Here is a 15,237-nt window from a genome sequence, read left to right on the forward strand (position 1 = left end):
TCATTTTTCAATTCAACGTTACATTCAAACTGTCATGCTGATAACTTAATTTGAAATGGGAAAACTGTATTAGATTAGAACAATGCAATTTAAGACACTAATGGTTTCAGATACTGAATGGCATTGATAGTTTCTAATAGTAATTCTAATAACCAACCAGAGGACAAATACACAAAGCATTGAAGAAAGACAATGAGTACAGCCCAGAAATGATAACCACAAAGTAGTGCCGTAGGCTTGAGTGTGTCTGTATTTTGCATTTGTTTTGGGTGATACTCTGGCTTGGTAACTCCATAACTTTCTGCAGATGTTTTCAAACTGGGGCCCAGGACCTCCAAGGGGTTTTCAGAGGAGTACTAGGTTCTCTGTCGAAAAGTAAAAAACTGTGTTAAAAAAAATAAAAATAAAAAGGTATAACATAATTATTGTGGCAATGTAAAATTGCAAATAATGTATAAATATAATAATCTGAAAGAAAATATTAAATAAAAATATATTTTTATAAAAAGAAAACAAATAAAAAAACACACATTTAATCAGTTATTTTTCTCTCTACACTATATTGACTGCATTATATGTTTTAATTTTAGTGTCAAATTAAATTACAATTTCCATAATATTTTACACATATCTATAATACAGTACATTTTCCACACTAGTCTTTAAAAAGGTTTTATTTAACTCAACTGTTGTTTAAATATGACAATATGGCTGGTTTAAATTGAACGCAAAATAGGTTGTAGATTAAAAATCAGACAATTTCTAGAGGCATCAGCAGTAATCAAAAGGTGAACCTTTATGAAAAAGGAAATTAAAAAATGTTATTATATTATTCAACTTATTAATGAATTTTCATTTATTTAACATATTAATACATGTTCATTTCCAACATAATTTGGGTTCATTTTAAGCAAGAATTATAGTATTTTTTAAGCTATAGATGAGTTAAATAAAACTACTCAGAAGGTTGGGTTAAACATTTAATCCAACCGCTAGGTCAAAAAATCCAATCTTCCACAATATATTTTAGTCTGAGGTCCCCCCCGAAGGGCAACCATATTTTGGATGAATGAGTGAAAAAGTGAAACCCTTGCTGAACATATTCCCTGTGCTCTCCATGTATCTGAGAAGAGACATTCTTAAATTGTGATTAAAAAATAAAAATCTGATTCTGTGTACTGTATATATATATATATATATATATATATATATATATATATATATACACACACACACACACACATACAAAATTAAGATGCAATGTGTTTTCCTTGCGTGACCACACGTTTGCCTTTGAGAGGCAAAAAGGTCTGGTTGTAATCACCCAGGCACTGGCCCATGAAATGGTTTTGGATTTTGGTTCCTCGGACAGAGGCTTGCACTCGAGGGGTGAATTCAGAAACGCAGAAAGAAAAAAGAAGCACAGTCGCTTCTGTGTAATTTATCTTTGTAAAAGAAAGAAAAAAGGGGGGGGGGGGGGGGGGGAAATACCAGACAGAACACAAACAAAACAAGAAAATAAAGTGGTTTGGTCTCAAAACCATTGATCATAAAATCCATTAAGATTTGACAGCGCACCAGATTGGAACTAGGGCAGCGAGCTACCTTCACCTAGAGATGGAGCAATATGGGAAAAAAGAAATGAAAACCAGAGGTATAATTGGATTAAAAGGCAATCAAGCTACTCTAAGATTAATCAAATTCTTGATTATTGGAACACAACTCTCAGATTCTGAGAGGAAGCAATAGCTGTTTTACATATTCACCATATAATGATCATTATGAAGAACACTTCGAGATGCTTTGAAGAAGAGACTTACCTCGAAGTCATTTCACAGTGTCCCTCTTTCAGTTGTCCAGCCATGAGTCATGAGACCCGTCGCCCATCGTCTCGGCCGGCATCTGAGCTCTGTTAAGTATTTAACATCCAGAACATTAGCACAAAAGCCATAGGACAATCCATTCGTCATGTCTCCTCAAAGGAATTCATTATGGATGTACCAAAGGCTCGTTTCAAGTCAAGAAACCTATTTCAGGGCACAATTAATCATGTGTGTGTTTTGTTCTATTCCAGCACAGGTGCTTTGGTTTGTTGTGTCAGTGGACGACCGTAATTAAGCACTCAAGTTCACTAACTGAAAAAGACTGAAAAACAAACAACTAAAGGTATGAAACTAATAACACCTGGGTAGTGCATTGAAATGTATCAACCAAAATTTGGCTTTTCCGTTCATACCACAGTAAATCTGCACCGCTTTCAGTTATAATATGCAGAGCACTATAGCAATTTAGTTTAAGATTTAATGAATGTGTGATCACAGGAGTGCAGCACATTTTACAATGCCAATCCATATTTTTCCCCATTTATAATAATATATAAACATAAAAATGTATTATATTATATTTTTGTAAGATTGCATGACCAATGGCAGTATGACCTTAAATCCCTATATAATAATATAATTTATCTATATTTTTTAAATATTAATATTAGTTTCAAATATACATATACTGTAAGGTATAATGCCATAAAATGACCTCATACAATGATACAAGATCATACTGACATTGGTCAAACTGCCAACTCCAACAGAGTCAGCTAAAAAAGAAAAAAGAAAAAAGAAAAAGAGCAGTACTGCTAGTCACCAGCATGTTCAACTTGTGTTTTGAATGTTGGTGTGCTGCTCTCTAGCTTCTTAAACACCACCCACGTGGCTTCATCATCGAGTTCTCCATAACCCTACCATCCCACCCGGCTCTGAGCGGCCCGTAGGTGCCCTGGTCATCGATCAGTGCTCAAATTGCAAAATATCGAAAAATGAGAGTGTTTCTCTAGCGGGTCAGGACAGCGCCATTTATCTCCTGCCCTATGTGTCCTGCATCCAAATGAACACTTAAGCAGAGAACTCGCATTTCAAACCAGGTGATAATCTCAGAGCCAGCATGAGGGAGGGACGGGAAACGGGTCGGCAGGAGGAAGACAAGGTCGTACAAGCACCACGGCAGGCTTACAAGGTCAATACTTTTTAGTTTGGCAGGTGTGAGCTAATTAAATTACATAGATCTGCGTGGCACGCAGACTCTAAACCCCCCTCCATGACATACGCCAATTAATCTGTGGCATGGGGTAAAAACTAAGAAACATCACTAGTGGAAACACTGGAGCAGATTTGTTTATTTCTGTCCAACTGGGCAGAGCTGGAGTCAGAGCTGGAAAAAATCCCTAAAAAGTGAGATAGTGGAATAAAAAACATCATTCATGGCATTAAGTAAATAGAGGTAGACTGTCATTTGACATGAAGTGACACTTTTTATATACGACTATAAATTGTCAAGGGAGACCTACCAATCAAAGTGAATTATTACTGAGGACATTTGATGGCTTGATAATTTATCTTAATTTTTATCTTAGCTACTTTTTCGACACTCACCTGCTGTCAGTGTGATAAAAAAGAATGCTCTTAAGAGGTTTCCAAAAACCATAAACAAACATGCACAGACACACATTATCAACAAGGGTTTTTTGAACACCAAATTAATGTAATATTAATACTTATTTACACAGACTGACATATTATGAACTCTGTGCAAACAAACGCTGTTTCGTTTTATTTTCAATCTTTGATGGAAATGTTTTTATGCTCTATTTGGAAACTTGAATAATTTCTAGCTCCGCTGTTATGAAACGATGTCTGGTGTTATTTGAATCTGATTTCCTTTGGTTAGTTTAACAAAGTTAATTTACATTTGTTAAGCCACCATTACGTTTTCAGTATTTTCTCGCTGGAAAAGTTCATGACAGAGACCTTTGTCTTTCAAGAAAAAAAAAAATATTTGGTTTTAAAAACACAAGTATGCACATATAGCCTTAGTGAGTTGTTTGGTTTAATTGGGTTGCATCACATCTGTTGTATTAACTACCATAAAAAAGATTCATAGGCAGCATAAAATGCACCCACGGACAGTTATCTTTTATTATAGGTCTGCATTAATGGGGTCACATTTGTGGATAATTTGATACTTTTATCTGAATTTCATATGACAATACTTTTTCTTCAAGGCCCTCCACATAGGAGTCCTTCATATACAATGTCCATTTCCAAAAGAGCTCATTATTCAATTCAAACTACAGTCAAAAGCTAATTACCTTATTACATAACCAAGACTTCAAAGATTTTTCTTGGCTCATAAGTAAGTTAGTAAGTAGATTAATGTCCTTTCTTTTATTTAAACCTATAGAGCTTTTCAGCCACAATGCCAAATTATAGGCAAACTCAGAGGACTCATTTGCTATTGATTCCCTTGAAAACCCTGGCTTTAGTTATACGTGTAGCAACCATGTTTTTTGGCGCACTAATTACCATTAGTGTAACCACAGTTTTACTACAAATACCACGGTTAAACTATGGTTAGAGTAGCAAGACCATGGTAAATTTGTGGTTACCATGGTTTATTTATAGTATCTAAGGTTTTTTTTTTTTTTGTAAAGCCAAGGGCAATTTGAACAAAAGTCTCTTGTTAACCACAGACATTATTTTTCTCATTAAAAAAACTATATATTTAAAACATAAATCCTGTGTGTCATACTTATTTAATGAATATCAATACTTATATTAATACATATTTGAAACTGTTTTTGTTTTGTTTTATTATTAAGACAATAGGCTACTTAAAGTAATGCAGTGCCTGCAGTTGTGTTTTGGAGCAGGTTTTGTCATTTCCAGTAACTATTGTAAATAAACCGGTTTTGTAAACAGGTAACTAGCTTGTTGCAAACAGCTACGAACTATATGTTCCAGTCAGCTTACAATGGATTTCCGAAATCTACCCTTTAAAAAAAAAAAGAAGAAAAAAAAAAGGCTATGCACATTTGGGAGAGATTACGATTCATACTATGGGAAACGTATAAGGCCTAGCTCATGAATATTAATTACGCCATGCGGACGTTGTCATCCAATAGAGAAACAATATATTATTGTGATGCTGACGTCGAGTCTTTACTTTCCAATGGCTCGTCCAAGCTTCTTGAATACTAATAAGCAAACCTTTCCCATAGTAGGTTTTGTAAAATCAGGAAAATCCGCGAGATCACATGACGCGTCGTCATTGCTCTTGCGCTTCCCTCCTCACAGGCGACCAACAACATGGCTCCCAAAGACCAAAACTCACTCGTGATGCTCTGCCTTTTGCTCCTGACGCTCGTCCAGACCGCCGAGGCGTTTGACGGGGGAGACGCGGCTGCTTTGCTGCTGGGCGCGACAGTGACGCTCGTGGGGGTCTGCGCGTGTCTGGGCTGGTATGCGCGCAGGCGAAACGGCCAGTTTTAATGACAGCCTGCTGACCAAGGCCTCATCCGGAAATGTGACTCAGTGCGTAAAGACTGCCAGTCCTTTATACTGAAAATAATTGGAAATGCGCGCAAAGGAAGGACCACTATAATATATGCTGTGGATAATATGAGCTATTGTTTGTATTTGACGCATTATCCTTATTATGTGGGACACTGAACACTTCCTGTTTCTGTGCGCCATGTGGGAAACTTCTACAACAGTATTAGCATTAAAAGCCCATTAGGTTATTACTGCATGACAAAAAGACCACAAGATCACATGCAGACGTTATCTGACACATTTCTATGGACTTGGACATATGGTGGACTTGATGTTGGTCTCCAGCCATGCTACAATCACTGCAAGACAATCCGCTTCCAGTTTCAACACTGTGATAAAAGCACTAAATTGTTAAATGGCTACTGCTTTTTCTGTCTGTATAAAGCATTGTCACTGACAGTGTGCTTTACAGAAGGAGGGCGATGCTTGCTTTGTGTGCTTATGTTAATATATTTTGTGAGCCTTATGTGCCTTTTTGTTTTCAAGTAGGAGACTATATCTGTTGCAAACTGATGGACCATGTTTGAAGTCATATGCATTAAAATTCTTTTCACTTGAACAAATTAGAAAAACTCATTTTAATTAGGTGTGGAAACAAGTTGTTTGTCTTTTTTGTGTGTGCAAATTGTACTCTTGGATATACAATTTGTACAGTATTGAGACATCAAGTCATTCCTTCTGTGTAATTTCATTAGTAAAATTCCAAATAAGTTACATTGATTTTCAAGAGTTATGGCACAGTCACTTTTTAGGGAAAACATCCACAAAAATACATGTGTTAGCTTCTAAATGATAAAGTAACAGCAGACTAAAATTAGTCTGAACACATGATTGTCAAAGACTTGTAGATCATGTTAAGATACTACTTGTCCATAGTTAGGATAGAACTGTTGACATGAAGGCATTTTAACACACATCAAAACAACTTACATTGCACACAAGATATGCATTTTTTTTTTTTCAATTTTTGGTTACTGAATCCAGGACAGCGGTGTTAATATTACATTCTACTGTGTGAACTACAGGAACTTTAGCACTAAACTCGGGACTAGCTGGTAAAAGGTTGTTGCACTCATCTTACATTTTATCTGCTTTAGCATACATATATTTTTAATTATACATACTAAAGTGTTTAAACAATACCTTTGGGTTCGCTCTATGTCCAGTGCCAACTATGCAATAGAATGAGACACCCATCTTGGTCTTTATTCAGGGCAATGATGTGCATCACACACAATAGGTCGTGTTAATTATTTATGTTGAGTAAATTTATCCCGTGCTGCTGGACCATATGTAATATAGGCACATAGACACAATGGATGAAATGATACTCCAATAAGTTAAGTTCAAGTCCAAAATCTTGTTCGTTAAACATAGAATAAATAAAATGTATAAATAAGAAAACAGGATTGGCTTTACAATAAATAGATAATTTTCCATTTGTTTATTTATGTGCATGTGATAGACAGACAGATAGATAGATAGATATTGCAGTGCATAAGAAATACATGTATAAAGTGACATAGGCTATGTACTGGACTACTGACATAATACATATACAGTATATACAGTAAACATTTATTATAACACATACGACGGCACATATGACAGTAGTACACTCTAATAAAGGGCGAAAGGGATCCGTGATGCTGCTGCACCCATCAGTGCAGATGATGCTGCTGCTCGGATCACAAATAGCGCCAGTGCGCATGCGCCGCCCGCACCGTTTACTGTATAATCACAGTGGGGGAAAAAGAGCAGGCAACAAAACTAAAGCTTTTTTTTTTACGACAAAGTGACTGCTGCCATGTAAATATCCGCCAGGGAAACAAAGGGGGACTTTCAACAGGTATGTTTTTAAATGATATTTTTATAGCGCTGTCTCTGTTGATCTCGATATTTGCATGCATGTATTTGAAGGAATTGCTGTGCCTATAATGGACGCTCAGCCATCCAGAAATCATTCCGATTTAAAAAAATTTTTTAAATAAAATAGATCGTGTGTGTACTGAAATCATACGCAAACACCCTAAAGATCCGGTATCTGTTGCTTATTTTGATACAACGCTCTGAAACGTTTTCAATGGTGGATATTTTGTAAAAATGCAACTGGAGACACAAAGGTTTATTATTTTATTATATAGGGAAAGGCTCTTCGTGCGTTTAATATAAAAGAAACGGCAGGCTATTATATAGAGTCGATTTATAGACGCAATCTATTGTTTGTTTATTTATTTTTACTCGAATTAGTCATCATACCAATACTAATAAACAATAAATCTAGGTTAGAGGGGGGATAAAACTGGAATGTAATTCTAAAGCTCATGTTTTTTTCTCCCCGCAAATGACTTGCATGAAACTGTGTTGTTGCACTGAACGTCTGTATGAAAGACACAGTAAGCTATATATTTAAAATATAACATGACGCATTTCTTCATATTCCTTTATACAGTCAATCATATGAGGATTCATGACTGATTCTGCACAGTATCATGATAAACAGAGGGAATGAACACGGTCAGATTCTGCAGGATCTTTGGGTGTGATCAACAGCTTTTCTTGCTGCATTTCGACAAATGTTCCTTTCGGGTGTAGCGGATAGCAATCATTCGCTTTCAAGTCTTTTTCCATCATAGCACCAATGAATATGCCTCTAGACGGATGTCTAGCCATGATGATGAGCATCTTGTCGACTGCATTCTCTATCTTTGCCATTATTTATTTAATTTGCTTTGGAAAAAGGGGAGATGTTGGGGGTGGGGGTCTGTTATTTTAGCCAGGATTTATGTCAGTGTCCAATGCCGAATCCTTGTGCTGAATTAAGCAACTGTATGAGCTCGGCTCAGACAGCATACCGTTGGAGCCGCAATTTCGTATGCAATTAGAAAAGCAATGTGAATGACAAAAGAAATGAGCGATGCAACGCAAAGCCCCCCAGTTTGTTTTGTGTGAGCGAATCCTAATGGGTGGATCATGTTTTTCAGGGATCCTTTTAGGTGTGATGAGACAAAGGAACAAAGGATGCCTTAGAAGACAGTGACGAACAAGGCTGGAACCTGCTTCAAAGCACACCAGATGGATCTATCGCTCCACGCTCCATCCAGATCATGATACTTGGCTAAAGCTTTAAGCGTTCTCTATGATCCCTTCTCCATCTATGGCGAACTACAGCCATGCAGGGGACCACAACATCTTGCAGAATGTCTCTCCGCTCGCCACTTTCCTTAAACTGACCTCCCTGGGTTTCATCATCGGTGTTGGCGTGGTCGGAAACCTCCTGATCTCCATCCTGCTGGTCAAAGACAAGAGCCTTCATCGAGCGCCCTACTACTTCTTGCTGGACCTCTGCGCTTCGGACATCCTCCGCTCAGCCATCTGCTTCCCCTTCGTCTTTACCTCCGTCAAGAATGGCTCAGCCTGGACGTACGGCACGCTGACCTGCAAAGTGATCGCCTTCTTGGGCGTGCTCTCCTGTTTCCACACTGCTTTCATGCTGTTCTGCGTTAGCGTGACGCGGTACCTGGCCATCGCCCACCACCGCTTTTACACCAAGCGGCTGACCTTCTGGACATGCCTGGCCGTCATATGCATGGTGTGGACGCTGTCGGTAGCCATGGCGTTCCCTCCGGTGCTGGACGTGGGGACGTATTCCTTCATCCGCGAGGAGGACCAGTGCACCTTCCAGCACCGCTCCTTCCGTGCTAATGACTCATTGGGCTTCATGCTGCTCCTTGCACTCATCCTCCTGGCCACCCAGCTTGTCTACCTCAAGCTCATCTTTTTCGTCCACGACCGCCGAAAGATGAAGCCGGTGCAGTTCGTGCCTGCCGTCAGCCAGAACTGGACCTTCCACGGCCCGGGGGCGAGCGGTCAGGCTGCAGCGAACTGGCTGGCGGGCTTCGGCCGGGGCCCCACGCCTCCGACCCTGCTGGGAATCCGGCAGAACACTAATGCGGCGGGCCGCAGGCGTCTGCTGGTGCTGGACGAGTTTAAGACAGAAAAGAGGATAAGCAGGATGTTCTACATCATTACCTTCTTCTTCCTGAGCCTGTGGGGACCCTACCTGGTAGCCTGCTACTGGAGGGTGTTCGCACGAGGCCCAGTGATCCCAGGAGGTTACCTGACGGCAGCTGTGTGGATGAGCTTTGCCCAGGCGGGAGTCAACCCCTTCATCTGCATCTTCTCCAACCGGGAGCTCCGGAGATGCTTCAGCACCACGCTCCTCTACTGCAGAAAATCCAGGTTACCGAGGGAACCCTACTGTGTTATATGAAGGTTCAGTGGCGTTTCTTGTTTCTCCGATGTGGTTTATGTTTGGATGCCCTGGATGATCAGGGATGTGTTCAATTGTACAGCTCTCTCCTCCTCATCCTTCTCCCATTCCTCTCGCTCCCCTTTTGAGGCCTGTAGTTGAACCGTCTGAATGGAATATGATGACGAACAGACAAAGGACACGTCCCGCGTTTATGTTCTAGTAAACAGCTGATGCGAAAGGCCATTTGAAACCCAACACGCAAAAAAAAAAAAAAGAAGAAGAAGAAAAAACTGAAAAAAGAAACATGGAAAAAATGGAAAGAAAAGAATAAACGGATACGTCGAGAAGGGACTGGCCTTTGCTTTGGATATCTGGAAGACTTTGGAAAGGGTGTAAAGAAATCAAACTGTTACCTTAAGGAATCACTGGAATTTGTGTCTAAAAAGTTGCACTAATGAGAAGACCCGAAGATGCTTTTTTTGCGCCGTCACATTGCAAGGATGTCTTGTTTTTCCCAAACTGAAATACGAATGCTTTAATCTGCAACAGACTTCTCTTTCACTGTAAGTAAACAAAACATGTGGGGTGACTAACTGTTGGAATACACCTTCACAAGAGGATAAATTGGTTTAAATGTAAGTGATATCTTTTTTTCCTTTTAGGGTGGGGTTAGGGCGGGCTGGTGGGTGGGTCTTAAAAGGGAGGGTACTGTCGTGTGGTTTCCAAAATTGCAACTTAAATTATTTCCTGTAGTTTTATGATCCATATGGTATGTCTCTGTTGTCTGGCAATGTTATTTTCTTATCTCATTTTTCTAAGTCTAAAAACTACTGTTTGAATTTTAAAACGTTGCTCTTGAGAACCTTGTACTTAAACTGACAGTGGAGAACCAGTTATGCTAAGTTCAGTGTGGCATATCCATGTACCCGAACATGCCAATTTTGTTACAGATACCACTCCAGCTGTTCTTGCCTTAATGGTTCTGGTGTATTCTTCATGTTTTCATTTGCAAGGTGAGGGTTGCTTTTGAAATACACTCCTCTAAAATGTCTCCTTGAGGCATATCGGGATGCTTTCCACATCAGGGTGAAGTGCATGTTCATTTGAAACACGGTATCCACCATCACTATCACAGGTACAGCCCGTGCACCGACAGCCCATTTCTTACCCTGTAACATTTGCTAAACCCCAGCGAGTGCGCAGAGCACAGGGAGCATGTGTGTGTGGACGTCTGTGCGTGAGTGTGTGTGTGTGTGTGTGTGTGTGCTTGGCGAACAGCTGTCATGTCAAGACCAGAGCCTTAGTCTGAAATCTTGCACAATTTGTAAAAAATGTAATAGGAAAAACAAAAAACATTGTATTTAAGGCACAGAGTCTTGTTTCTACTTTCCCAACATTTGCTCTCTACTAATTGTTTTGATTAACTTACTTTTTTCTCTTGTGGCCATTTTAATATTTATTCTGTATTCTTTTTGTATATTATAGGTAGATAGTGTGTAAGTTTGTGAGTCTTTCATTTTGAAGTCCCGAATGTGAGTACTGTTTAAGTTAGGACTGCAATTGCTGAAAGTTAACTGTGTAATCTGTTGCTTACATTTTTGAAAATAAAATTTTACATTTTGCAAAACCTGTTCTTGCTATTTACTCTAAAAAGCACCAGCTTGGTCCCACGCTTGGTTTAGCAGGCCCAAATCGAAACGAAAGCTCAATTAGCGGGGAAAACATGTATAAATATTGACTGAGGCAGCCTAACTAGCTTATCTTTGCTATTAATGAGTGCTTCGCATTGAACTGTCATGATTAGTCTCTCGCTAATATGTTTCTGTGGCCTGTTTGTGTTCCTGTTTAATTACTGTAAAAACGTCCTCTTGTCTCCTCTCTGATATTACTCTCCAAAACATGGCTCACTTTAGCCATTATGTGCTTTTTGCTTTGTCACTTTACCTCTTCATCTTTTCTATTTCTGGCTAATTTTGGACTGTGTGAAGTTTGTTTGGATGCCACTTTTCCCTTGTGAGTGCTTCTGAAAGTGATGAATTATCTATGCATTCTGCGATAGAACACAACAACAGAGTTTTCCTCAGTTAAAAGTAGCATTTTCGTTGCGTATTTCGAGCTGACCTGAAAAATGCTTCAAGTGGGCATGCATTTGCTGCAAAATCACCCAGTTATGATCTGAGGGGTGTCATTAATATCACTGGGAAGTTCTTCATTTAACTGCAGCCTTCGTCCAAATCCATTTAGGTTTTGTAGGCGACCAGGGATGCTTTCATTTGAGTCCATTAGCCCTTAAGTAATAGGACACTGGTTAAAACAGATCCTGCCAAATATTTCACCAGCCTCAATTGAAAGCCTTGGATTTTATGTAAACACCCATAGAAATTTTGACAAATGTGGGGCGCTGTACATCTAAATTAGGAATGGAGGTCCCAGAGCGAAGCCTGGTGCAATTATACTGTGATTTTAGCTGTAGTTTCCTTTGTAAAGGTCACCATTGTCTTATAACCTCATGTCAAAATTATATCATCAAAAGTATCAAGTAAGATGACAAAGTTTAGGACCCATTTGGGGCATTTTCAGTCTCTATGATTCATGTCTTTGAGGTTAATGTCATATTTGATCGTGCCAATTAAATTACACAATTTTCTATGGGATTGATGCTAATATATACAGTGGAGAAAATATTTATTTGATCCCCTGCTGATTCTGTAATTTATATGGTAGGTTTACTTTAATGGATAGAGACAGAATACCTACCAAAAAAAATAAGAAAAAAAAACACATTATATATATAGGTTAGAGATTGATTTGCATTTCGGTGAGTGAAATTATTATTTGATCCCCTACCAACCAGCAAGAATTCTGGCTTCCACAGATTGGTTATGTGTACATGTGGAAAACATATTAGTCCTGAGCAGTCCTTAGCCATCTTCAAGAATTGGCTTAAAACACATCTCTTCCATCTTTATTTGACCCTCTAACTTTGCACTCACTATTCTAATTCTATTCTTAAAAAAAATCAAACCAAGATTACACGCCCTTGCTACGTGTACTTTGTTAAGCTAACTGAGACTTGTTATAGCACTTATATATCATTGCTCTTTTTGTTGTTTTTGATTGCTTACACTGCCCTCATTTGTAAGTCACTTTAGATAAAAGCATCTGCTAAATGAATAAAATTATGTAATCTTCCCAAGGTCTCCCACCACCATGAGCAAGACCAAAGAGCTGTCAAAGGATGTCAGAGACAAGATAGTAGCTCTACACAAGGCTCGAATGGGCTACAAGACCATCAGCAAGAAGCTTGGTGAGGAGACAACTGTTGGTGTGATTATTCGGAAATGGAAGATATATAAAACAACAATCAAGTCGCCCTCGGTCTGGAGCTCTGTGCAAGATCTTGTCTCATGGGGTAAGGATGATCAGAAGGTGAGGGATCAGCCCCAAACTACACGGGAGGAGCTTGTTAATGATCTTAAGGCAGTTGGGACCACAGTCACCAAGCAAACCATTGGTAACACACTGCACCACAATGGACTGATATCCTGCTCGAGAAGACACATGTACAGGCCTGTTTAAAGTTTGTCAAAGAACATCTAAATGATTCAGAGAAGTCTTGGGAGAAAGGGCTGTGGTTAGATAAGGCCAAAATTGAGCTCTTTGGCATTAACCCGACTCGCCGTGTTTGAAGGGAAGAAATGCTGACTATGAGCCCAAGTACACCATCTCTACAGTCAAGCACAGAGGTGGAAACATTATTCCTTGGGGCCGGTTTTAAGTGTACAGGACGACTTCACTGCATTGAGGGGCAAATGGACAGGGCCATGTACTGTAAAATATTGGACGAGAATGTCCTTCCCTCAGAACACTGAAGATGGGTCATGGATAAGTCTTCAAGGATTGCAATGACCCGAAACATATCCCGAAGGCAACAAAGGAGTGGCTCAAAAAGAAGCACATTAAGGTCATGGAGCGGCCTAGCCAGTCTCCAAACCTCAATCTTATAGAAAATCTGTGGAGGGAGCTGAAACTTAAAGTTGCCAAATGACAGCCAAAAAACCTTAAGGAAAGAGGAGTGGATCAAATTCCATCCTGAAATGTGTGCAAAAGCTGTTGAGCAACTACAAAAACACGGGTTTCTAAACAAAGTGTTAAGTCATGTTTTGCTTGGGTATCAAATAGTGAAATGCAAATCGGTTTCTAACCTATATAATGTTTTTTTTTATTTTTTGGGATTTTTTGTTGGTATTCTGTTCCTATATGTTAAAATAAACCTACCATAAAAAATACAGTCCCTTCATTTTTTTTTTTGTAAGTGGGCAAATTTACAAAATCAGCAGGGGGTCAAATAAATATTTTCCCCACTGTAACATTATGTTCTTTTCTGTACACATTTTGATACATTTGTTCCTAGCAAACCCCTTGCTCACTAATAAGCTCAGTGAATGTAAATTCTTTAAACTGACTATTTTAAAGAATTTGGTTTGTTTGTTTATTCCTTGTCTAAAACATGACCTATGAAATGCAAGTCTATGGGAAAGACGCCGAGATTCATTAACCAGTGCCATTGTAAAAATACATTATCCACAGACATATTTGCAACCCATTAATTCTGCAACCAAAAGTGTTTAATAATGGGGCATTATAGAGGTAATGTAAAATAGTATTCAGCAGGTCATGTGATGTAAACATGGCAACCACCATGTGAGTAACACAACAAGACCATTAGACCATATACAGTATGACTTATGTGAGTGTACAAACATGTTTATTCGCTGTTTATTTTTTGTTAAATGTTAAACCAAAACTATTTAGTGCACTTTGAATGTAACTGAAAAGTATGATGAGCTTAACAGAACCCTCTTACTTTTCATATGCCCACTTTTCACAAATCCAATTAATTGCAAATTACCCCTATTTTTCTCACTGAATATTCAAATTCCCTCATAAATGCATTACATTATAAAAGTAAAATGGCTTGCGAACGCTTTTATGTTTAACTCATTGTTCATGGGCGGAATGCAACAATGCACTACAAGATGAGAATCCTGTGTGCATCAAAAAACATTTTTCTACAATTTCTTCTTTGCCAAGAACATGATGTATTCTTCATCTAGACTTACAATTACATTAGATGACATTTTACAGCCTTCCACAGCAGAACAACTGCCAATTATAGTCTTTGACTAAGCTTCCGCAGATTGGCTTTTTTCTATTACTGCCTTTAGCATCTAATAAACCTCAAATAGACTTGTGAGAGTCACGCAGTCCATAACATGGCTGACCAGCGAGGCTGCTTTAATGTATGCAGTGGGCAGAGTACCCTCCTGTAGCATGCTGATGTACTGCGACAGCTTTATGCACGTGTGTTTTGTCAGTGCATTAAACAACGTGTGTGAGACAGGTGAAGCGGAGTGGATGGGGAAGGAGCGAAGGGGGGGAAGTTCATTACTGCACTGTTAGCTCGAGCTGTAAAGCACGATTGGGGCCACAAGGTCCCCTTTTCTCTCAGCATCCCTGGTGAAATATCACAGGGCCAGCTAACAGTTATCAATGTTTCAGGAGACGCCTGGTGCTGTCGAAGCAGAGTTG

At 39.0% G+C, this 15,237-nt stretch overlaps 1 protein-coding gene and 1 long non-coding RNA gene across 2 annotated transcripts; one reads left to right on the top strand and one right to left on the bottom strand.

The window, feature by feature from the left end:
• Positions 1-232: 232 nt before the first annotated feature.
• LOC127955890 (uncharacterized) lies at positions 233-1,906 on the bottom strand. The gene is made up of 2 exons (XR_008153411.1): positions 1,821-1,906; positions 233-365 (listed from the first exon to the last, which is right to left on the bottom strand). It is a non-coding gene; the product is annotated as an uncharacterized LOC127955890 (long non-coding RNA).
• A 5,059-nt stretch (positions 1,907-6,965) lies between these two features.
• Positions 6,966-11,272, top strand: LOC127956278 (probable G protein-coupled receptor 85). Its single transcript, XM_052554114.1, has 3 exons — positions 6,966-7,239; positions 8,375-10,280; positions 10,659-11,272. Exon 2 carries the CDS (start codon positions 8,530-8,532, stop codon positions 9,661-9,663), a length of 1,134 nt encoding a protein of 377 aa, XP_052410074.1. The 5' UTR covers positions 6,966-7,239; positions 8,375-8,529; the 3' UTR covers positions 9,664-10,280; positions 10,659-11,272.
• Positions 11,273-15,237: the final 3,965 nt, after the last annotated feature.

Source organism: Carassius gibelio, chromosome B4 (assembly GCF_023724105.1).
Source record: "Carassius gibelio isolate Cgi1373 ecotype wild population from Czech Republic chromosome B4, carGib1.2-hapl.c, whole genome shotgun sequence".
NCBI lineage: Eukaryota > Metazoa > Chordata > Actinopteri > Cypriniformes > Cyprinidae > Carassius > Carassius gibelio.

What these genes read in the sequence shown, in the direction of transcription:
- LOC127956278 (XM_052554114.1), top strand. Translation starts at nt 8,530, where the DNA reads ATGATCCCTTCTCCATCTATGGCGAACTACAGCCATGCAGGGGACCAC.